The 23,525-nt window shown below is 38.8% G+C and overlaps 1 protein-coding gene across 5 annotated transcripts in view; it reads right to left on the minus strand.

The window, feature by feature from the left end:
- Positions 1-20,652, minus strand: part of slc9a7 (solute carrier family 9 member 7) — a 43,611-nt gene extending 22,959 nt beyond the window's left edge. For 2 of the 5 annotated variants that reach the window (XM_035946746.2, XM_035946747.2), the window contains exons 1-12: positions 20,003-20,652; positions 17,492-17,694; positions 17,328-17,405; positions 12,232-12,308; positions 11,981-12,093; positions 11,768-11,873; positions 9,195-9,336; positions 8,977-9,082; positions 7,493-7,581; positions 6,000-6,113; positions 5,011-5,122; positions 4,772-4,925 (exon numbers count right to left, since the gene is read on the minus strand). In XM_035946746.2, the coding sequence (XP_035802639.2) occupies positions 4,772-4,925; positions 5,011-5,122; positions 6,000-6,113; positions 7,493-7,581; positions 8,977-9,082; positions 9,195-9,336; positions 11,768-11,873; positions 11,981-12,093; positions 12,232-12,308; positions 17,328-17,405; positions 17,492-17,694; positions 20,003-20,276 (1,568 nt within the window). In that variant the 5' untranslated portion in view covers positions 20,277-20,652. Of the gene's footprint in view, positions 1-4,771; positions 4,926-5,010; positions 5,123-5,999; positions 6,114-7,492; positions 7,582-8,976; positions 9,083-9,194; positions 9,337-11,767; positions 11,874-11,980; positions 12,094-12,231; positions 12,309-17,327; positions 17,406-17,491; positions 17,695-19,266; positions 19,406-20,002 lie in introns of those variants that run through there. The other 3 variants (XM_023267073.3, XM_023267074.3, XM_035946745.2) reach the window with 3 other exon arrangements.
- Between the last annotated feature and the right edge of the window lie 2,873 nt (positions 20,653-23,525).

Genomic DNA, 23,525 nt, shown 5'->3' on the forward strand with positions numbered 1-23,525 from the left:
TAAATACGCACAACTATAATCACATGTGACAAGCTGTTTAAGCGCATGTCAAGAGTTCTTGCAAATTTTGAGCACGTCTCTAATGAACAAAGAACTTGTTCTCCACAAACTCTCTGTTAATGAGATTCTTCTACTTCAAGGTGTTTTCTAACAGTCTTATCCACCCATTAGTTCTGCTAACAGTGTTCAGATGCTTTGCTGAACCATCATCCAATGAGAAGCCTCACATGAGCAGCGTCATGTACAGCAATTGAATTGAATTGGATTTAACTGACTTACACCTACATTATTTTAAAACTGCTGCTAGCTTCTGGTACATGTATTTTTGTTTTGCTAACTCTGTTGATGTTTTTTTGTAAAATTTTGGTACAGCCCTTTGTTAGCTGTGGTTATTTTCAATAATCTGTCTGTATTTTTTAGCTACTGATGATTCATTTTAATCACCAAAGACAAGTCAAATACAATTTAGTTGTAGCCTACCTATGTGTACAGCAAGAGAACATCATGAAAAAGTATTTTTTCTCTTTGTAATTCAATTAAAAAAGGTAAACATTCATATATTATATATCCACTACATGGGAAATTAAATATTTAAAGCCTTTTTTTGGTTTTGATTTTGATGATTATGGCTTATAGTTCTTGAAATCCAGTATCTCAAATTATTAGGATATTTCATTTTGAGTAAATTAGTATTGAGACAAAATTCAAACAAAAAAAAGCTTGAAATAATTCACTTCACATGTAATTGATATAGAACACAACATATGGAAGTTTTTGAATTAAATTACAAAAAATAAGGTGTACATGATTTTTTTTTTTAGTTGCACCTGTGTAATGATAATACATTTAATTCAATTCAATCAATTCAATTCAGAAAATAGAAGTTAATTCTACTTCTACTTAATTAAACAAGATATCTTTAATATTATTTCCAGAAAGTCAAAAAACCTGTTCAAAGTTAACCCAGGTCGCCATGCACGGCCGATATCCGCCTGCTATGTGCCACATGTCCTGGTTACCGTGGCAACAAGTTCACAGGGAGATTTTGGCAGCGCTCTAAACCTCCACTGAGCACAATAGTTCCTGCTCAGTCTGAGGAGGCATTACTCATATTAAGCAGAGTATGTTCACTCACACACACACGCACACACACGCACACACACGCACACACGCACACACACGCACACACACGCACACACACGCACACACGCACACACACACACACACAAACACACACAGCATCGGTGCATAATCCGCTTTATCGTGACAAATAGCGGCTCCCAGTGCATCGTGGTCACAACAAATAAAGTGACGTTGAGCTCGACACAGACTGATAGCAGAGAAACCAAATCACTGCAGCGACACGTCGAGCTCGTGGTGATTAGAGTCAGTGTCACGTCTGGCTCAAGAGATCAGTGAGGCGGTGCAGATCCTGTGGTGGAAAACACTGTGAATGCAACAATAGTCCCAGCGGGTGTAAAGGAAAGAACCAGGAGATGGAAAATAAGCAGCCGTGGAGAACTCTGGCCCCATCTCCTGGACAGTCCCACCAGACGGCACATGATCAGAGTAATGATGTCCAGTGGTTGTAGGAGAAAGTAGCTGTGCTTTACTGAAACTGGTGCATATATACAAAGAGACACTGCAGAACAAGGCTGCAACTAATTAATGCACTGACTATTTTTTTGATGAACTGATTAGTTGTTTGGACTAAAAAATGTCAGAAAAATTGTGAAAAATGGTGATCAGCGTTACCCAAATCCCGTTACCCAAAGATATTCAGTTTACGGCCACAGAGGACCAAATGAACAGAAAATATTTGCATTCAACAATCTGGAGTTGAATGTTTTTGACGATGACGACGTTTTTTCTTCGTAACCCTGTAAAACCCACTGTTATATATATATTTTTTTTTTTTTTTGGCTATTTTTTGCTCTTTTTTTAATATATATTTGGGTCTTACAGGGTTAAAAAGTTGCTGATACTGACTATTCGATTATTAGAAAAGTTGGTGATTAATTGAATAGTTGACAATAAAACTATTTACTGTATAGCTCTACTGCAAAAACAGTCACGTTGAGAAACAAGCTTTTGAAGTTTAGTAACAGATTCTATTAATGACTTCAATTCATCGCTTTTTCAATTATTTTTTGCCCAGATATAAAAAGAATAATTGCCATAGCACTCCTCAGATAAGTATCTTATCTCTACTTTGACTGCTTTCTTGAAGAAATTAAACTTTAATACATCCAGTGATGAAAAGTACTTGTTCTAGTACATCGATGTAGACTTCAGTGTGGATCCAGGAGGTACGTCTCCCTCAACATTTAGAACACATGCCTTTGTCCTTTTACATGAATGAAGACATTTCCACCACAAATTGAGAGAGAAAATGCATAAACTAGTGCATTGTTAATTTGTTGAATGCTTAAAATTTCCTGCTAGAGAACGTCTTGGGTGTATTTTGGTGCTAATACTATTGTACGTTTGCTTAAATTTAAATGCATGACTTTCACTTCACTGTGGTGTTGGTACAAGATTTAAGTGCTTCTTCCACCGCGGAATATATCTCTGTTTTCATTTAGTGTTTGTATGTCTATTAACTTATGATTTACAATTTATGACAAATATGTTATTTAAACGTAGATTTACCAAAACAAATGGCATTAAATCCATTCAAACAAAAAATGCTGATTGTGGCTATACTACTAAGCTAGTTGGTAACTTATCTTTCTTACTTTTGATTCTATTTAGATACAGCCTCATTCATTTATGAAACATCTGTTCATTAAAACAAGACACCAACAACAGCTAACCTGCTAAAAAAAAAAAACATTTATTTTTAATTTTATCGACGCTTAGCTTTCTCACCAGTAGCCAGGTCTGACTTCTCTTTCCATGACGTCTTTCTATAATTTCTGTAGAAGGTTAATTGTGGTTATTTAACTTGCTTGCTTTCATTTCTCTCATTTTAGCTGCAGTAGTTTGCCAGCTGTGCATTACCTGTGATCACCAAAGCACAGTAACTGCACCACTCTTTATCCTGCACACTGTAATGCAGCTTAAACTGAAACTATACGGTACATTTCCACTGAACTGTATTTTTGAAATAAGAAACACCCGCTGAGAGCCAAAAATGCTGACTATAATAACACCGTCATCTCTACCAAGAATAGTAATAACATTGAAAGAGTTATGGAGTACAAGTATCTTGGAATTTAAGTCAATATACAATTACAATGTGAGTAACCTGGTGCGCAAATTAAATTTTTAAAAAAGCCTCTTTTAGCGGAATAAATAATGTTTTTTTTTCTCTGCATAGTAGCTGACTGAGGCAACTTCTCTATCAGTACCAGTATTTTTGTGACATTTTATAAAGTCATGCTTCAGCTCTTGGATATTATTTATCACTCTGCATGAAAATGAATAACTGCTGATAGTTAAAACACTCATCACTGTGAGCTGTACGCTGAGGTTGGGCTTCATAGACAATACATTTATTTATGAGGCCATTACTGCTGCCTTTTAATTTCATCCCCTTTTGAATACACTCAAATGATCAGATCATGTTTCAGATATCGACTGTTTTTCCTGAAGTTTCTCACTCACTGTGTGCCTGCAACCTGGAATAACCTGCAGATCAGTCTTGCCTCATGTCTATTCTTTGTCCAAATTAGGTCTTTAATTTTGTCTTATCTCACTTCCAGCTGTTCTTGTTTGAGCTGAGTCACTTTGTCTCAAACCTTACTTGTTCTATTTATTCTTAACGGATTTATTGTCTCAGCAATTTAACTGGGGGTTTTTAGCCAATTTTTATCTAAATTTCTATTCATATGCCTGTATTTTCTGTTAATTTAATCTTTACTTGCCGATATTTCAAATTACGCCTCTAGCTCAATGCATCTACAAATATATACACTACCGTTCAAAAGTCTGGGGTCACTTAGAAATGTCCTTGTTTTTGAAAGAAAAGCATGTTTTTTACATTAAATTAATCAGAAATACAGTCTAGACACTGTTAATGTGGTAAATGACTATTCTAGCTGGAAAGAGCTGATTTTTAATGGAATATCTCCATAGGGGTACAGAGGAACATTTCCAGCAACCATCACTCCTGTGTTCTAATGCTACATTGTGTTAGCTAATGGTGTTGAAAGGCTAACTGATGATTAGAAAATCTTTGTGCAATTATGTTAGCACATTAATAAAAGTGTGAATTTTTATGGAAAATGTGAAATTGCCTGGGTGACCCCAACGTATTGAACGGTAGTGTACAAATGTTGAATTAAAAAATTTGTTGTAACTAACAACAATTTCTTGGTTGCTTCACAAACTCACAATGTTGAGCCTCTTTTCCGACTCTTTGCTTAAAATTTGGGAAAAGACCTGCATCTTGGCTTTAGACGGAACTGCAACAGGATATAATTCTCATTTACAAGCAACAGAATTAAAGAACACCTTTTATTTAATGCACTCATTTATCTCTAATCCCCAGTAAAGATGAATTAGATCACAAAAGACAATAAATCCAAACATTTCCTTCCCTTTTTGGGCAGTGCATACAATCAGGTAGAAGCAGGAGGTACAGTTTAGAAAGCTGTTCATGCTGTGTATATTCAAGGTTGGCCTTTGTCAGAGTTTTGATTTATCTCTGATCTTTCTCTAGAAATGATAAATGTAGAATACTCCGTTGATATCAACTCTTCTATTATTTAATTTTTTAGTTGTGCAAAAGGCGGGTTTTTTTCTAAGGTAGAAAGTATTTAGTTACCTGATGTGTAGCCAGGACAGCATGGGCGTGGTTCCCCCACCGAACACCCAGACAGTGAAGAAGACGATGAGCAGCGTGGTGGTGAACATCATTTGGCGGGCGTAGGTAGCCGTGTCCCGGATGGCCAAAGCAAACGCCATCGCCCCACGCAGACCTGCAGACGGTGAAAATCAAAAATCATCACACTGACACCAACTTGATGGAGAGAATGAAGCAAAACATGGTTGTTTTATTCATACCAGCAAACATCATCATGTGCTGGAAGTTTCCCTTGATCTTGTGCCTTCGACCGAGGTTGAGAAGGAAGGACAGCGGGTAGATGTTGAGAGCTCGTCCAATGAATATGGCGATCTGACAAGCGAGTTAAGAAGTTTACAAGCGAGCAGCTTAAAGCTGGAGAAATTCAGAGAGGAATTTACAAAACATACTGCTGCTACATAAGTTAGAAAAAATGGATCAGTTTAATGTTGCAACAAGATTTTTTTCATGTTGTAACAAGATGTTTTCACATTATTACAACATACAAGCTGATCATGTTAAAACAAAAAAATTATTCTATTATAACAGCGTAGCATTTTTCTTTTTATTTGGTGAAATTTTTCAATTAACTTAATAACTACTATTGTTATAACATGAAGTATATATGATCTATTTTGTGCTTTTGTAGAAACATGGTGGGATTCTGCTGCTATTTACCGTGATGGATGACATTGTAATGCATATGCGAGTGAGTGAAGAATGAGTCTGACTCTCTAGAGGTAGCATCATTTCTCATGGAAACTTGACTCATCATAATATCATCCATCATCAATGACAGTGGATTCTCACCATGTCTCAAGTTTGAGATTAATAGAAAGAAAAGTCTCTTGCTATGATGTAATAAGTTTGTGTGTCGCATTAAAATGAAAAGTGTTATCTTGCATGTTAAAATGTGAAACTTGTGTGTTTTTCTTTTTCTGGTGTGGGTGCAGTGCAGTGCTGTAGCAGAATTTCCTGATCTAAGCAACAGATAAAAGATCCAAAACTTCTTTCCTAGAAAGGTCTGTTTGTAGGTGAATGAGACAAAAATTCTCCAGTGGGATCCACTTTGGCTCGTCCACAAGGACATCCTAGCAGACTCCAAGTCATCAACTATGGCACACTTGTGCAGCTGTGGAAAAAGTCTGTGACAGAGATATTCCAGACTGGAAACAGAAAAATCCCAGCCTGTTGGGCACTGAAAGGATACAAAGGCTCCAAGGATGAAGATGGGGCTGAAAATGTGATTCTGGAAGGTGAACAGAGCCAAACCCATGTAGGAGAAGATGAAGTTCTCAGCCAGGAAGTGAAGGACCTCAAAGAGCTGCAAACAAAACATCATAATCAGCATGACTTCAATATAATTTCAGTAAATAGTTAAAGGATTAAAGAAAATCCACAAGACGAGCTTTAAAGGTTCTGAATATCACTAGAGTAAGAGCATCTCAGACTGAAAAAACAAAACAAAAAACATGCATGCTGGCTAAACCTTCCCTTTCTCCTCACATTCATTCACAACCAGGGAGGCTGTGCACACAAATGTTAAGCAAAAATATTGTAGTTACAACCTTTAGCCCAAGTTGTCTCTATAAAATACACTGAACTGCTCTCATCCTGTGTGTGTTCTGCTCCATTTATGTCTGTTTTCACAGTCAGTTGGACCGGAGACAGTAATACAGGAGCAAAGTGTCAATCACAAAGTTGCCCTGACATCAAACATAACCTGCTTTATCACCTATTCTACTTTAAATGAGACCATAATTTACTAAATCAACACCATGCTGTATTTATAGAGTATAGAAGCTAGTGACTGAGACCGTAAACTCATTAGGAAAATGTTTACTGCAGTAATAAATCCAGTAAGTAGGGTAATTTCCTCACAGACTTAAATACAATCTCACTTCTTTCTGCAACCCGTCGCCCCCTGCTGGCTTTTAGGAAGATTGCAGGTTTGAGGCACCTTTATGTTGGCATCATTTTTTAGACCCAAAGGTTAAGTCCATTCATCCACAGTCTATGCTTAGAACACTCCACTTTACTACGTTACTTTAACTCTACTATTCCTTTACATAGCAGCTATTTGTTGGCTGCTGCATTAATGTTTTATCTTGCATATCGCAGCTTTAAAGAGTTAACAAAGTCCTGGTTCTCTGAGCCAATTGCCTCATTTATTCGGTCTGAATCCAGAAAACAGTTGGAAGCTGTTGTTTCTTTTCTCTTCCAGCCTGAGTTGCAGACTCTCTGGCTGCCGAGATGATTACAGAGGCTACATCTACACTGCTCTGAGGTAAAGGACAAGGGCAAACACACCAACAAGGAGACAAGGAAAACTAGAGGGTCGAGAAGAAGAACTGTCACCGCTTCTGTTTTAATCTAAGTGACGTACATTAACCTTTCTACTTCGCTATGTGTTGGTATCATTCCTTGAAATCGAATAAGAGGCGGCTGCCAGTGCCTTGATCCAAAATGTGTCACGCTGCATGTTGTCCAAGTGCTAATCTGCACCCTGTCCTCAAGACCGAACCCCCTCTGGGAAATTGAACAGTCACATCAGGAGGGATGTCCTCAGACAGCCCCGATTAAGGTCACAGCAGGCTGATCATGGCGCCATCTGGCACCAGCACCCAGCTCACACTATCGGGGGGCTCACAACGGTCCAAAAATAAAAAGGGGCTGCATGAGACAGAAGCAACTGGAAGCTACCTGCTTGGTGCGTTTGGTGGACTCTTCAGAGAGGTTGTTGTAGGTGTAGTGAGCCTGGGTGATGCCACAAAACAGCACCGCTACGACACCTGGATCACAACACACAAAAACACGTAAACATTAATGGGTCTAATACAGTGACTTCAGCAGGCGACTGCTTTGCACAGACAGGCTGTCATTTCAATTCACAAGAAACATCCAAGCCAAACCAATCTTCAGTCCTCTTATTGCTTTGCTACAGTGCAATATGTTATCTGCTAATTTCATTTGCTGCATAATCTGTATTTAAGTCCCTGTCACATTTCATTTGTATTACAGACAGATTTAACTCTGTTGATGGTGCAGCAGTACTTAGTTATAACTGCTCATAAATATGGGTTTCTTGCACAATCAACATTATGTGAGCTTGAATTAAAAGATGCAACATTGGTAACATGACTAAGGTTCAGGTATTTTTAGTTGCAATACAATTTTTGATATGAAATGTACAGATAGTCATTTGGAAAGATTTAATAATTCTAAAATGATTGGGGTGATTTTGTAATTTAAAATAATGTCAAAAGTTTTTGAAGAATAATTTTTGACTGTGAAGACTTTTTGAGCGTGAACTGTTTGGAAACTTTCTTAAATGGTTCTGGCAAAAGGATCTAAAGTAGTTTTTTTGCTTTCAGATCTGTCTCTCATCATGCAGAGCTATGGTGCTGATTTAAACTGTCAAACAAATTAGTTGTGTTGCTTTTTGTAGTGGTAACAATTGCATGATAGTGCCGAGTCCGACAGAGTAGTTATCTTTGGTCAGTGTCCAAGAACCTTTAAATTAGAATGAATGATGTTCAGACAAACTATTCTGGTAGATTAGTTATGTGGAAAATGAGAAACACATAAGTTCTCTTCTTGTATCGAGCAGAAACAAACGCTGTTGCATGACGAGTTTCAGTTAATATGGCAGAAAGTGGAAAGTGCCAATCAAGCACCTCCACACTGCAATGTCAATGCGGATATGATATACTGTGCAGCTTCATCCATCCATCCATCCATCCATCCATCCTGCACAATGACAAATATAAGATTTAGCATTTTTGGAGCTTGAGCATTCTTTTTTTTTTGTCCTCAAGTACTGAAACTATAGCACTCTATCACAAAAAGACATATGTATCCAGTGAAAATTTGGAAACTGGAAAAAAGAGCAGGAAAGCTGAATATAAGTTTGTGCTGTGTGACAAAAACATTCACTTTTTCCCATATTGTTATAGCCTTTTTGGACAGGAAATATTTTTTTTATAGGCTCCACAATACCTTTTTACGTGTGACATGGCCTTACATGTCTGTTACACTCTGCACTTTACATAGTTTATAGCATAGATTTACATCAGCCTAAAGTCTGACAGACACTGAACATGAAGGCTTCTCTCAGTATCCTGATAACACATATCTAATGCCTCCCTCCCACATTCCCTCCCCACTGTAAATCTGACACAACTCACCTGTGAACCCGCAGGCCTCAGCCAGCAGGAAAGTACTCCAGGACATGAGGAAGAAGAGGGCCGTCTCCAGCAGCGGGAAGCAGTGCAGTTTGGTGAACTTGGTGACGTGACAGTTCAGTTAAAGAACTATAAACACCGCTACTGCTGCAAGAAACAAATCAGTCTGGCAATGAAAGGGTAAAAATTTAATTTCAAATTACGCACACAGAGAAGGATATGAGAGCGGTGACGACTCCTGTGGCTGCACCCATCAGAAAGGAGCCGCTGAAGATACCCAGAAAAACGCCCACCGACTTGAAGAAGGCTGAAGCGTCAAACATGTGAGTGTTTGTGCCACTGGGCTGGTAGGCCACGATAGACCTGAAATACAAAAAAACCCAAAAAAAACATGGTTTGGCAGATATATTTTTCTGAATATGTCATGAATTTTAACGCAATTTCTACCTTTTTTGTAAAATAAATGTGTCCCTATGTGCAGTATTTCTGCATAGTATACAGTATAGTACTGTATATGCAGCAAAACCGAATAGCACCGTTCGCCACTAAATATATGTAGTAGGATGTGATTTGTAATGTCCCAGCAGAGGGAGGCAGAGCGCCTTCTGTCTGTCCGTCTGTCTGTCAGGAGGAGCAGTGATGCAAAGCTGTGCTGCTGTTTCACATGTCAGCACTGGATTTCAAAAAGAGCTAAAAAAAAAAGACTCACAAAGCACGCAGGTAGAAAAATTATTTTGTGCAGCAGGAACGAGCATGTGGTATTCATAGCCTTTACTTAAGTAAATGTACTAATACCACACTCTATTACAACTGTGCTGCATTCAAAATATATCTGAGATAAACGCATGTAAATGTAATCAGGAAATGTACTTAAAGTAATACAAGTAAAGGTTGACAATGCAGAATAATGACTCCTGGTACTGGTGTACTTTAGCACATATATTATTTGATCAGCATCAGTCTTGCATTAATGTGCAGGCAGCATTTTAATTAGTTGAGATGCAGCTAATTTTTCCCAATTTTCTAAATGACGGCAACTAATTATTATTTCAATTATGGATTTTTCTGGTGATCATTTTCATAATTAATTGCGTCATGCATACATATTTAGAAACTGGTGACAAATCAACCAATCAATTATCCAACCAATAGTCCAAACAGCAAAATAGCTGATTAAAAGGAAAATCAGCAAATCCTCACATTTCAAACACAGGTAATGTTAAATTATTTCACAGTTGTGTAAAGTAACTAAAAGCATTTACTCAAGTAATTCACTTAAGTATATTTTTGAGGAATTTTCTTGAGTATTTCCATTGTGTGCGACTTTATACTTCCACTACATTACAGAGACAAAAAATGCAGATTCTACTGCATTATATCTATTTGACAGCTTAAGTTATTCTCAGGATAACTACTTAGCATAAAACAAATGTGTAAAACACAACACAGTTTCCAACCTTTAATGGATTCTCACAAAAAGCAGTGTACAACATATACAATGTCTATCAAATCTTGACAGGTCCACCAAAATGATTGTTTCCTCTAAATTTCTCACATGGTTGTATGTCAGTAACTGTTCCAGTGATTGAACGTCTCACCAAAAATCAAAGATCAGAGAAAAACTGAAAACATCTGTGGATCAGACGTTTGTTTTCCTTTTGACTCTGACATTAATCATGTGATGAGCTGTCACATTTATCCAAAAAAAAGAAAAGATTTAGAGTAGATCACAGCTGCAGCAGCTACAACAGTAACATGCTGCCGACACATTGATGCTTCACTATTAATCATCTAAATTCTGCTTCTAACATTTATGGAGTTTTACTAAAGCAGGGTTTTTCATGCTGAACTTTTCATTGTAATAGACAGTTTTTTCATTGCTGTATTAGTATTTTTACTTAAGTTAAGGGCCTGAAGGTTCTACTTTCACCACCGTAAAATGTTTACTGTATTAAATGTTGTTATTGAACGATGAAGGTAGGAATCCGTTTTTAAAAAAGAATATCTGTGCACCTCTAATATTGGTTCAATTCTTATTTAGTCACCTTTGTCTTTATATGGTTGACCCCTGTGTTGGTACATTTACTTGAAGGATCTGAATACTTCTTAAACAACTGTTATTTACTCTAAGCTCGACTAGTCTATAGTAATAGGGAAGTTAAAATCCTAACATAACGTGTTGTACATTCAAAAATCTTAATTTTAAAAGTTACTAGTAGTCAAAGTTGTCAAATAGATGTAGTGGAGAAAAAAGTCTAATATTTAAATCTGTATTATAGAGTATAGTCTGACAACCAGACTTTTGTCTATAGGGCTGTGTCAGCTCTGGAGAATGGTCTGACTGCATATAATCCTCATTCTGCTATCTGGGAAAATGCTTAAAGTGTGTGTATTTACTTAAACCAGACACCATCATTATGAGCTGCAAAACAGTGACAAGGGGACTTGTTTTAGTGGAACTCTTGTACACAGGGAGGCAAACATTGTCATTAAAATTCACAGAAAAAGGCAAGCAGGTCAAAATTTCCAACATATAGGTGGTTGCTTTTGTCAGTTTTTGCCGTTGTTAAATGTAGTGAAAGGGAATTTTAAAAATGGTAGCACATGTTAGCTGTAGCAGATTAGAAATTTGTGTGAAATGCAGGATGGAAATGGCAGACTTGTACCCAAAGTCTACATACAGAGAGCAAGAATAAGTGGAGTATAAAATAGCATGAAATTAAAATACTACAAGTACTTGAGCAAATCTACTTAGTTACATTTGATTGCTGGATAAAGCAGAAATGTGACTCACGAGGAGAGCACGATGGCCACTGCATCATTCATCACACTTTCTCCAAACAGCAGAGCGTAGAGATCCCCGTCTGCATGGAGCTCATTAAAGATGGCCAACACCGTCACTGCACACGGAGATGAAGGACAAGTTCAATCAACATGCAATCTCACAAACACAGCAAGAAACGGCTTCACAGTTTCTCATCTGCTTGTTGGCATGCGTGTCTCGTACCTGGGTCTGTGGCAGAAATGATGGCACCAAAGAAAAGGCAGTCGGTGTAGTAGAACTTGTCCGTCAGCTGTCCGACCACTTGCATCAGCTTGACCACACCGTACATCAGGTTCCTGCAGGGAGACGTCCAGCGGAGAAAGAAGCAGAATATACAGCATGTTTGGATTAAACAGCAGACAACTGTGGGGTGTGATTTTCATAAAGTTACCGATTTGTAATTTACATTTGATAAACAGAAAGGGGACACTCACCCAATAACAAAACAAGAGATGGCAGTACCAAGAAACGCATAGGTTATGATGGAGCCTAGATTCCTGAAGAAGTGTCTCTGGAAAAGGGAAAAAAAGAAGACGTTGGAAGGGAATAAACAGCTTAATGTGCAGGTTTCACAAAAATATCATTTTCAGAAACTCATTTCTCACAGTAATAAATGAAAATGTCTTTCAACACGAGAGCCTGAAGCCTTTGGGTCAGGAATGGCCAGCGGGTGAGAGAGTAACTCCCTGTCAAACACGACTAGAAACACAAACACACATCCAGCTGTTTGACTGGTTGTAGAGCAAACAAGCAGCAAAAAAACCCAAAAGCTTCTCTAGATCATTTCCAAATGGAGCAACCCACAACTCCCTGTGCAGAGTCAGAAACGAAAACTGTTGAATCAGATTTCTAAAAAGGAAATGTGCCTTTTCCTCAGTGACTGTCACACAGTAACAGATAACATGTTTGCCTTGTTGTTTTTTGTTCAGGATATACTTGTCAGATCTTCTGTAGCAGCTCAGCTAGATGGCATGTGGTTAATTAGCCCAACATCTGCACATCAGTTACACTCCTGGGAGCCTTGAGACGATCAAAAGCAGATGATTAACAGAAAGTGCGGTCGAAGAAGCATGCAAACACACGGCTGCATGGTTTTTCTCCAAAGCTCCTGAACTCTCATTGCGACAGGGAACCTTGAAAAAAATTATGCAACTTTTAGGTTGACGTGACCTCCTTCTTCCTATTTCCTGAGGTCTGTTAGACTCAGCAAATTCCATCCTGAATTACACTTTCAGAAGAAAAACATAAAAACTTACACATTCTTTTGCAATAGCTATAAACTGTCCTGCTGTGATTATTTGCAACAACACTTTTCCAACATACAAACCAACGGCTGGCACATACTAAATTTAATTTTGATGGGTTTACTTATCTGTTTAGAGCATATCAGTGCTGAAAACATGGATCAATAATGTCAAATATTTGATCGTTTCATCTTCTAAAATGTGAGGATTTTCTGATTTCCTGTTTCATTTGTGAATGTAAGCTGAACACCACTGAGTTTGGAGTGTATTGGCAGGACAAAAGAGTCACCTTGATTAATGCTTAAAGTCACACCAGTGAACTTTCCAACAATGCTAGTTGTTTGTCTGTGCAACAAAGTCCTGGCAAGAAAAAGAATATTTAGACTTTACATCAAATTTAATCAACTGCCTGGTTTGAACACTTTGGTGAGTAAAATGATGACAATTATCCCACAATTATGGTTATTTTCCAGCCAATCTCCCTGACACAGCATTGAAAGCACATCTCTAATGTCAGTATTCTATAGCAACATACATGTAAAAATGCAACAGTATCATAATTCAAAATATTTATTTTCCTCTAGGGATAATCATATCAAATGATGGAAGATCTGGTTAGCCTAGATCAGGGGTGTCAAACTCATTTTACTGCAGGGCCGACATTACAGCCCAATTTGATCTGTGTGTCGGAGAGGAAAATCACAGCATAATAACCTGTAAATAACGACAACTCCAAATTTCTCTCTTTGCTTCAGTGCAAAAAAGTACAAGCACATTGTGAAAATGTTTACATTTATTGAACTACCTTTTCACAAAACATTATGAACAGTAAGATTTCTATTACTTTCTGTCACTGCTTTTTGTTTATCTTGGTACACACTTGTGAAAACCTACTTGGCAATAAAACCTTCTGATTCGGATTCAACCTGAAAAATTAAGTGCAATTTCAACAATATTAAGTCTCAGTTCATCACTTAGACACGTGGATTACAAGTTACAGATCACAGTGTATCTACAAAGACACAAAAGATTGAATCACAGGTGTCTGGAATTGAACAATATAGTATTTTACTTTCTGATCAAAACAACTTGTCAAGATGTAGATATTGTTTTAAATTTACATTCATTTCCACTTCTGTGTGGGAATCCTGACCACCTGAACTGACACACCACACCATACAAACTAAAGTGGGAACTATTAAGGAAGAAGGTTAAGTTATCCCCCTGCCTCGTACATTTATATAATGTATACATAAAAAGCACATAAAAGTTGTAGCAGTGCATGAACACCAGAGTTCCACCAAACCAAACTCTTTTGTACTGACGCTGCTGACTGACATCATTTAACACAATGTTCAGTGCCTTTAAGTATTTCCACCATAATTATTCAATTTCTTCTTTGTAATTTTTACCCTTTGCGAAGTCTTCCCGTGGGCCAGATTGGACCCTCTGGTGGGTTGCTTTTGGCATGCGGGCCTTATGTTTCACACCCCTGGCCTAGGTCATTTGGGAAAAAAATAAATATAGCATGTATGGCTAGCTCTAATTCTAACCAAGATAAGAGCTTAAAATAAAAGTATTGTAATTGCCTGGAAAACAGCCTCGGGCTCATCGAGTTAAACTGCAGTTAAACAGTCACTAGCAGCAGGACATACTGTACATATTAGCACAGTTGCAAGTTTACAACCACACTGGAGACCCTGCAAGGCTTTGTTTCTGTTCACTAAATGCTAAATTGAACGACATTCAAAGGAATATTTCATAAAATAAGATTTTGGAAATTTTATAGTAGCACAAAAAATGTGATCTAGTACTTTCATAATAACAATGCTAATATGCTGATCTTGACAACCACCATCTTCAGTTTAGTGTGCTAGCTTGCCAATTTTTTTTATTTATTTTTTGCCAATTAACAGAAAACACAAAGTACAGTTAAGGCTGATGGAAGTGTCATTAGTTTTGCAAGTATTTGGTTATGATGATGGCATTAAATGACCACAAAAGGGGAAACATGACTTCATCATTTCCAGATTTCAATGCAATCCAGCCAATAATTGTGAGACATTTCAATATTAAATCTAAAAGTTCACTGCACATTGATGTTAAGTTGAAGGAAAATTCAACAAAATATCAAACAGTAGAATTCATCCTCTGGGGATCATGACGTCTGTACAAACCCTTTAGCCCAATCTATGATGTAGATGTTTAACAGAATAAGGTAAAACTTTTCCTTACCTGCTGGTGGGGCCACAGGAAAAGTCAAGGGATCACCATAAGTTATTAGAAGTCATTTTCTCAGGACTATGAATGCGGAAACTTTATAGCAATTCATTTGGGCTGATCCAAAAAGTTCTGATAATGTACGAACACAGAGCACGTCACTGTCATGTTTCTGCAACATGTACAAGCTCATCGCTACTAGTCAGCTTCACCAAAAACCTAAACCTTTGGTTGGAAAAGAAAATTTCTGTTTCTGAATTGTTCCAGAGTTTAAGGCCTTTTGTGACCACCAAAACAACCTAAAGTGACTATATCACATAAAGAAAGCATAGAATCCTCCTATTTCCCTGACTCATCCACCATCAGCATGTTCTAAAGTACCAATGAAACCTCTTTAAGGATATTTAAAGTTGTGATGACAAGTAGAACTGCATAATACACCCCTACTATTCTCGCAATAATGGTGGCAATCCCATCAATGACTACAAAAACCTACAACACATCTATGACTACTTCATCATTCAACAGAAATGCAAAAATCTGCAAATTAAAACCTATTAACAGTAGAACCTGTGTATTTGTGGCCACTAATCACAGTTGTGCATTTGTGATTTCTTTATGAACCTTAAACTGGATAAGAGAAGATAACAGCCAGGATGATTTAACCTTCATGTGAGGATCATGGCCGGTGAGCAGAACCAGGTCTGCAGCTACCACTGAGAGAAGAAACAGCAGAAACAAACCAAAACCGGACGATTCCTCTAAGATCAGACAAGGCCCAAAAGATCAGGAGCACACTAGGAGCACGCATTGTTTTCTTAAAACATTCATGTGGTTGTGCAACCGTAATTAAGTTGGACTGTCAAGGCAAAGTTTTACAGTAATGTCCTGAGGTGTTTGAGGAAGAGCGCTCAGTGTGAACAACCTTAACGGTTCAACAGCATGTGGGAGTTCCAATGTGTGGCGCACCCAGCCACTGTATGGTAATTACGCTTAGGTTTTTTAGCCACAACAACACAATCATCACACCCCACCTGCCTTACTTGATAGATTTTGCTTCCTGCATATTTCTTCCTCTTCCCAAAAATGAAATTCAAGTCAAGGGAGTCATCATCAAGACACAGTTTAGCACATTCCGCTCGTATCACAGATTGTGATGTACATGATTACACAACAGGACTGACATGTTGCAGAAGCACTGGGAGCATTTTATTGCTGCAGACAGAGACTATTGGGGGGATGGTGCCAAATTTAAATCAAGTACAGTTTTTGATTTTTTTTTTTTTTTACTCAGTCTCAGATCTTTTTGATGAGACATTTTGACACAGATCATTCATCCAACCTGCCATCATTGCCACCATTACAGCTACACCCCATCACTACTATAAACTAAATTACAATTCAACCATTTCACGATAAACCATTGTCATATTCTTGTCTGCACAGTGGCAAAGCAGAAGGCCATTTCCCATCATTCATCTGATTTCTCCTTTATATGATTTATCACTGTATAATAAGATGTGGATGTCCTCACATTAAGTCCATAGATCAAATGTCAGCAGCTGCTTAAACACATTTCACTCTCCATTATTTCAAGGTCAGAACATTAAAGCGCTAACATTAAACCAACCCACAGTCTTCATGCATAGCAAAGACTAACCTGCCGTAGTTGAAATTCACACACTGGAAAGACAGTGATGGATGAGTAGTGAGAAATCAGAGCCGTACAAGGACTCTCCTAACAAAGCCTTGTCTGTTTTCAGACCCTAGAGAACACTTTACAACAATCAAAAGCAGAAACTGCTCATATTGTCAGCGTCAGCCGTTTTTTCTGTGCCAGTGAAAATGCCGAGAGGAAACAAAAGTCATCTGCTCTGGACTTCCCCTCAAAAGGACTACTTATGTTCAGAAAACACTGAACGCTCTCACAGTCTGGCCAATCACTTTTTTCTTCGTAAACCATCTGTCTAATGAAAACAGCAATTTGTGGCAACAGATAGGTCCACCTGGCCCGACATCACCTCACGCAACGTCAATTTGTTTTTAAAGCGCTCGTGACTTCTCACCTTCTTCAGACTGTACCCGGCATGGAAAATAATCGGAGGCAGCAGTATGTTGAAGAACACCTCAGGGTCAAAGGTCACCTGGAAAAGACAGCACATTTAGAGTTAACTGGGTGAATGTGGCATAAATGCAGAGCTGAATTTGATCTCTTTTGTTTTACTGTTACCTTGCGCAACATATCATTCTGCTCCACATTGTGAATCTCTCTGGAGTTGATCTCCCCTTTGAGGGTGTACTCAAAGAACTTGCCGCTGACATTAAGCAGCAGGGTGCTGGCAGGTCCTTCCTTCAGCGAGCAGCTTGGAGGCGTCTTATTGTGGTAGCTGGTTGCAGGAATGCCGTAACGCAGAATCACACCTACCAGCAACCCTGAGAAGACAGAAAAAAGAAGAATCACGGGTATAACCTTTACAATTAATCAGCTAATGAATGTGAGGCAAAACTAAATGTCACCAAAGAAGCTCAGCACTAGACAGTTTTCCGGGTGCTTCTGCTTCACGAGCCCACAGGATCAGGCAGTAACACGCAGTGAGCAGCCGAGCAAAGAAAGAAAAATGGGGGGATGATAAGCAGAATCTCATGGAGAGAGCTACAGCCTGGAAGAAAGGGAATGAGGCAGGCAGTTAGAGGACATAAATCCTCCTATCAGACGGCAGTTATCTGCAGGAGACACGGCAAAGCAACGCTGCCAGAGCTGTACTCGCTGGTTGTTTCTGCGACAGGGTTAATCATGAACATCACACTCTGGCTTTGGCCTAACCACACACACAAACACATGCAGAAGGTGGTTTATTTCAGGGACTGATTTAACCACTAGTTGTTTCAGTTTCTTGCGGTGTATACCCAAAATGCAGAAATTTTAGGTTCTTTCCATGGATCTGGACTAGGAAGGAAAACTGGCATTTGATAACATGAAAAAACAAGTTCTATGTGCTTAAATGGAAAACAAGTGGACTACAGGTGGCCTTAAATACATGTCTGGAACTCCCCACTAGTCAGTTAGAACTGAGGAAGGCTCTTGGATAAGAGATGATATGTCTGAAAGAGTGAAAAAGACATCTAGGTGGCTTTCGCTTAAGCACCTTTTGGATTACCACGACCTGGATTAGAGAGAATCTACACAGACATGAAAAAACAACTTTCTTTACAGAGGCTGTTCTCCAGGCAGCAAGTCAAAGCTGCGATGAGGTTTCTACTTGGCAACACTTTCATACTGTTGAGCGTCCAACACATAAACAGTCTGATTTTGTATGGTGCAGATTTAAACATCACTGTGTCTCACTGAACTCACCAAAACAATCTTTTCTGGGAATCATTCCTAATGAGATAATGATCCACGTGATGATTCAGCCTATCTTGTTGTACATATAAAAATGTGCACAAAAGCTTTGCGTTTGTCAAATTATGTTCCCATATCTGTAAATAGTAAATCACAGCTCTAACATTACAGCCAGTTTCCTTGTTTGACCTCCCGCTGCAGCACATGGCTCATAATTGTGGAGCTGGAAACAGGCAGCATAGTTGGAACACCACCAAAGACCAGTTTGCTTTTATAGCCCTAAAAAACAAATCAAAGTCTGCCTTTTTCATGTGGATGTGCCTGGTTAATAAGTGACATTCACAGCATCGACTGACTGGGACCACTCTGATAAGCCACGAAGAAGAATGCAGCACAGATGTGGCACAAGTGAATTCTTCATCTGAGACATTTACCTCAGGTTTACTTGGCACACATTGTAGCGAGGGGTTTCCAGCTGTTCCCAGCGTTTAACCAGAGAGATTTAGATGCTTTACATGAATTTATCCTCTGGAAAAACCGGCTGGTCTTTGCCGATTTCACTGTTAATTTGCTTAGATGATATAGTGTGCATTACATGAGTGCATGCAGTGAACATCCATGCTTAGCCTATATAGACGTCCCTGTAGGAATAATGAACTCACTGGCACAGAAATACATCCAGACTCCAGCTGATGACATCCATCCAGACGTTTGATTTTCTCATTTTGTGGCCTTCTCCTCTTGTTTTTGTCGCTTTTTGATGATTATGTTGGTGAAATTGAACCTAACAGAATTCTGAGCAGTAAACTAAACATGTTTTTTTAAAATCAGATTTACATAAAAAGTACTGTCAGAGCTTGAAAGATGAACATATGGTGACTGAATCAAACATTTCAGATTGATATTTTGCAAGAGTTCCATAAAAAAAACAGCAGAATTAGATGTATTTTTCTATTATTGTTGTGTCACAGGAGGTAAAACAGTATAGTGTGTGTTATGTAATGTCATGTTTAAAAGCCCGCATGCCATTCCCAGCCAGTCGGGGTAAAGCTTCACATGCAGCAGCCTAGTGGAGAGCAGACGAGGCTGAGCAGCCTAAAGCACCTTCTAGAAATTAGCACTGGCCCAGCCAATTAGGAGCAATGTGAGCTGCTGGAAATGCGGAGGCGCGTCGGTGCCTTTATTCAGCCTTAAATCATATGTGCGTCCTCGGGTTTGTCTTCTCATCGTCTCCGTGCAGCCGCTGCGTAACCACAAGGGAGACTGAATCATGCAAAGCCTGCGGGAAGGTGGTGGTGTGAAGGAGAGCGAGAGAGAGTGTGTGTGCATGCATCAGTGTGTGTGTGTGTGTGTGTGTGTGTGTGTGTGTGCATCCAAAATGCAATCCATAAACCTCACCGTAAATCATTGCCAGGCCGGTTTCGTGAAGGAAACGAACCCTTCTGTGCTTAAAGAGCCATATGGTGAGGATCGTTAAGGTCAGCAGCAGAATGAATGTCAGCAGATTGACGCTGTCCTGTCGGTGACTTTCCTCAGCCTCCTTCTCGGTGGCAAGTTCTTCCATTCCGTCGTCCTCCGCCTTCAGTCCAGACACCGAGCTCAGAAGGATCCACACGGCCATCATGATCGCGTCCAGCGCTGCGCTCCGCTTCGGCCGTCGGAGCGCGTCCATGGCGCAGGATGCTGCTGCGGCTGCTGGCAGCTCACCGCCTCTGTGCCATGTCACTGCTGGATGGTGCGCACAGCTGAGCCGAGAGGAGCCACAATCCGCTGCTCACAGACCGCCGGGGTTCAACCTTTTAAAGGTACACGATGTGAAAACAGGCGCTCGGGAGAGAGACGCTGCGCTGCCCTTGTGGAGGAGACCGAACCGCCGCCGAGTGCAACCTACTGAGTCACTGTCCGGGGATTCTGATGATTGTGCATTTCAAGAGCTCCGTCCTCCTCAAAACAGGAAATTCAGGCTGGTGGTTAGAATTAAAAGAAGCAGCAAATATCCTGCTCGGATCATGTAGTAGTGAAGGTGGTGGAGGTGAGAGGTATCATGGGGCCACAGCTGGAGGGGAGGGAGGTATTTCTAGAACCTCAGACTCAAAGCTGCACCAATCAGTGTTTTTAGATTTTAAAAAAATGACAGATCAAATTATTTACACCGGTACTGATCACCTGCTGATTGCACACGTCATTTTATAGCTTTATAGGCAAGGCAAGGCTACTGTATTTGTATAGCACATTTCATACACATGGCAACTGTTCATTTGCAGTTGCTTTTATCAGGGTTAAACTATCACAACAAGCAAACACACAAAACTATCTGACTGTGGTGGCAGTAAAAGGTACATATTTGTGAAATTTAAATGTTTCTTGCAACCACATACTTTTATATTATTATAATTTTGATGCAATAATAACAATTTAATCGCAGTGTAGCAGCTGTGGTCACTTTTTGGTAGGTGGAAAACTGCATTATATGAGCATTACATGAGGTGAATTGGTCTTCTAAAGTCATTTCAGCTGGTATAAACAACTGGATTGGTTACATTCTCTGGCACAGGGCAGGTAAAATAAAGGAAATAAGTTTAGTTGCTACTCACAAATCATTTTTTGGCAGAACACCAGAAAGTGGCACATCCATAATTGGAGGGTGGACCTGGAGACTGTTGATGGATGTAGCTTCAAGGTCTGAAAGGTCAAGATAACGAGTCATAAACTGAGGCCTGGGTGATAAAATGACACAATATATAACTGTGATAGACAATATATAAATAGCAATGAAAGCAATGTTTGATAGAAAGTCCAGTAGTTTTACTTCATTGTATTGGATGTATGGTGACCAATGAAAACCTCTTTATTTAATGTAACTTATTTATTTTTATTTGTATGTGTAATTTATTTATTTGTGTGTTTTCCATTGTTGTGTTAACATAAAGATTAATACCTCCATACCATGATGAATAAAGTGGTTAAATTCAAAATACACCCCCTTTTTTGTGCTATATTTCCCAGTCATGTCTCTACCTGCATTCTTTCTGACAACCACCTCTGGTTGCAAAAAAAAAAAAAAAAGCCTGATTATATAGCAGTCTACGAGAAAATGATCCTATGTCTTGATTTGTCACTTCAGTAGACATTTTCCTAATGGGTTTATGGTTGTAATTGCTCATTTAAAGCATCATTTAATACAGCATGATGTATATTTTGTAAGTTATGGTTCCATTTAGAGTGAAATAGATGCAAAAAAAAAAAAGTTATCACAGTACGCGATGTCTGAGTTTCCAGGCAGATCCGTCGTTTCTCTGTGTATCTTTTTATATCTGGTTTCAATAGAGCATATTCCAAACTCACACTTTTAAAATGGTTTTCAACAAACTAGTGGATATATAGTACGATCTATATAGTCAATGGGTAGACCTGATAATCAACCCAGAGGAACTATCACCAGACTCTGTAGATACTTTTAGTTCTACGGAACATTTTAGCTTCTTTGAGCTCACAATTTAGTTCTTTTTCATTTTCAATACACTCACACTACCCTCGTCAGCCTCATTCCTTGCAGCCAGCAACTGTTTTCAGTAAATAAGCTCTAGACGACTGATGCTAACAGCACCATTATAGGCAGAGTCAAGCTAGCAGCTAGCTAAGGTAGCAGCTAAAGAGCTAGGCTAGCTGTTTCCCTCAGATGTGGTGCTAGTGGAGACGAAAAAGAGAGCAACAATTAAAGTAAATATTAGACTTACATTTGTTAGGTTGCCAGAAAGATGATTTAAAATGAATGTTAACGTTGTTCCATATCTGCTGGATGTTTAACAGACAACCTTTCACTTACACATTAGCCGTTTCTATTTTACGCTGACTTAACAAGTCAGTGTTGAGGATACAGCTTGTTGCATTGCCCCCTGGTGACATAAATAAGTCAATGCAGGTGTCTTATTTTACTTTCATACATGTCAACATGTAAAGCCATCCTTATTCTTGGAGATACATAAATGGCCGACTGCAGACACAACGACACATAGCTGGTATTATTAGGACAGTGTTAGGCCAGTGTTATACATACTACTACCAAGCATGCATACTATAATGTAGTAATTTTAGTGTTAATATCTGGTATAGTTTACTGCCATTTACGAATCAAACAGGTTTTCAACATTTTTTCCATTGGATGATACTGTGGAAATCCAAACATATATTTTACATTTTACTCACATACTGCATATATTTGAATAAATCGACTTTTAATCAGTGAATGACAGTTATTTAATGGGATCTTGGAGGTGATAAGGTACATACACAAAGTACAGAAAGTGTGTGTGTGTGTGTGAGGGGGCGTTCAAGAGCCTCAGGGCACCACAACAGGTTAATCCAGCCATGTCTTGTTTATTATGTATGCAGCTATATAACTCAAGTGTTGCTGGTTTCACTCTGATATAATGAAAAAAGGCTCAAGTGCCTGTTCGTAAGTCATATATGTTCCCTGTAAAGCCCACTGGTAGTCACATTGGAGAAAGAAAGCCTTGTGTGGATGAGAAAAAGGTGAATCTCTTGAAGTTATTTCGACACAATACAATTTAAAAGTATCTCAGTGGATCAGATGATGCTTTATAATAGGATTTTTAATCACTGGGACCGTCACACACAGCTACAAGAAGTCTGGTGAAATGTTCACAAGACTTAAGCAACTTATCTCTACTTTAGCTGTGATTTCACTTTCAATTCTCTCTGTGGATGTTTTTCCTGTTAAATTTAATGCTTAGATGCTCCTTTAATAGAGAAGTTTCCAGACACAGCTATTATAAAAGGTCTGCAGCATTAGAATTTTGTTTGTCAGTCATCGTGATTACACATGCAGACTGAATGAAAAGGGGATGTACAGAAAGGTCAGGCTTCAGAGCATCTTTCACAGACACATGAGGGGGAGATT

This window comes from Amphiprion ocellaris, chromosome 2 (assembly GCF_022539595.1).
Source record: "Amphiprion ocellaris isolate individual 3 ecotype Okinawa chromosome 2, ASM2253959v1, whole genome shotgun sequence".
In the NCBI taxonomy this organism is placed as follows: Eukaryota; Metazoa; Chordata; class Actinopteri; family Pomacentridae; genus Amphiprion; species Amphiprion ocellaris.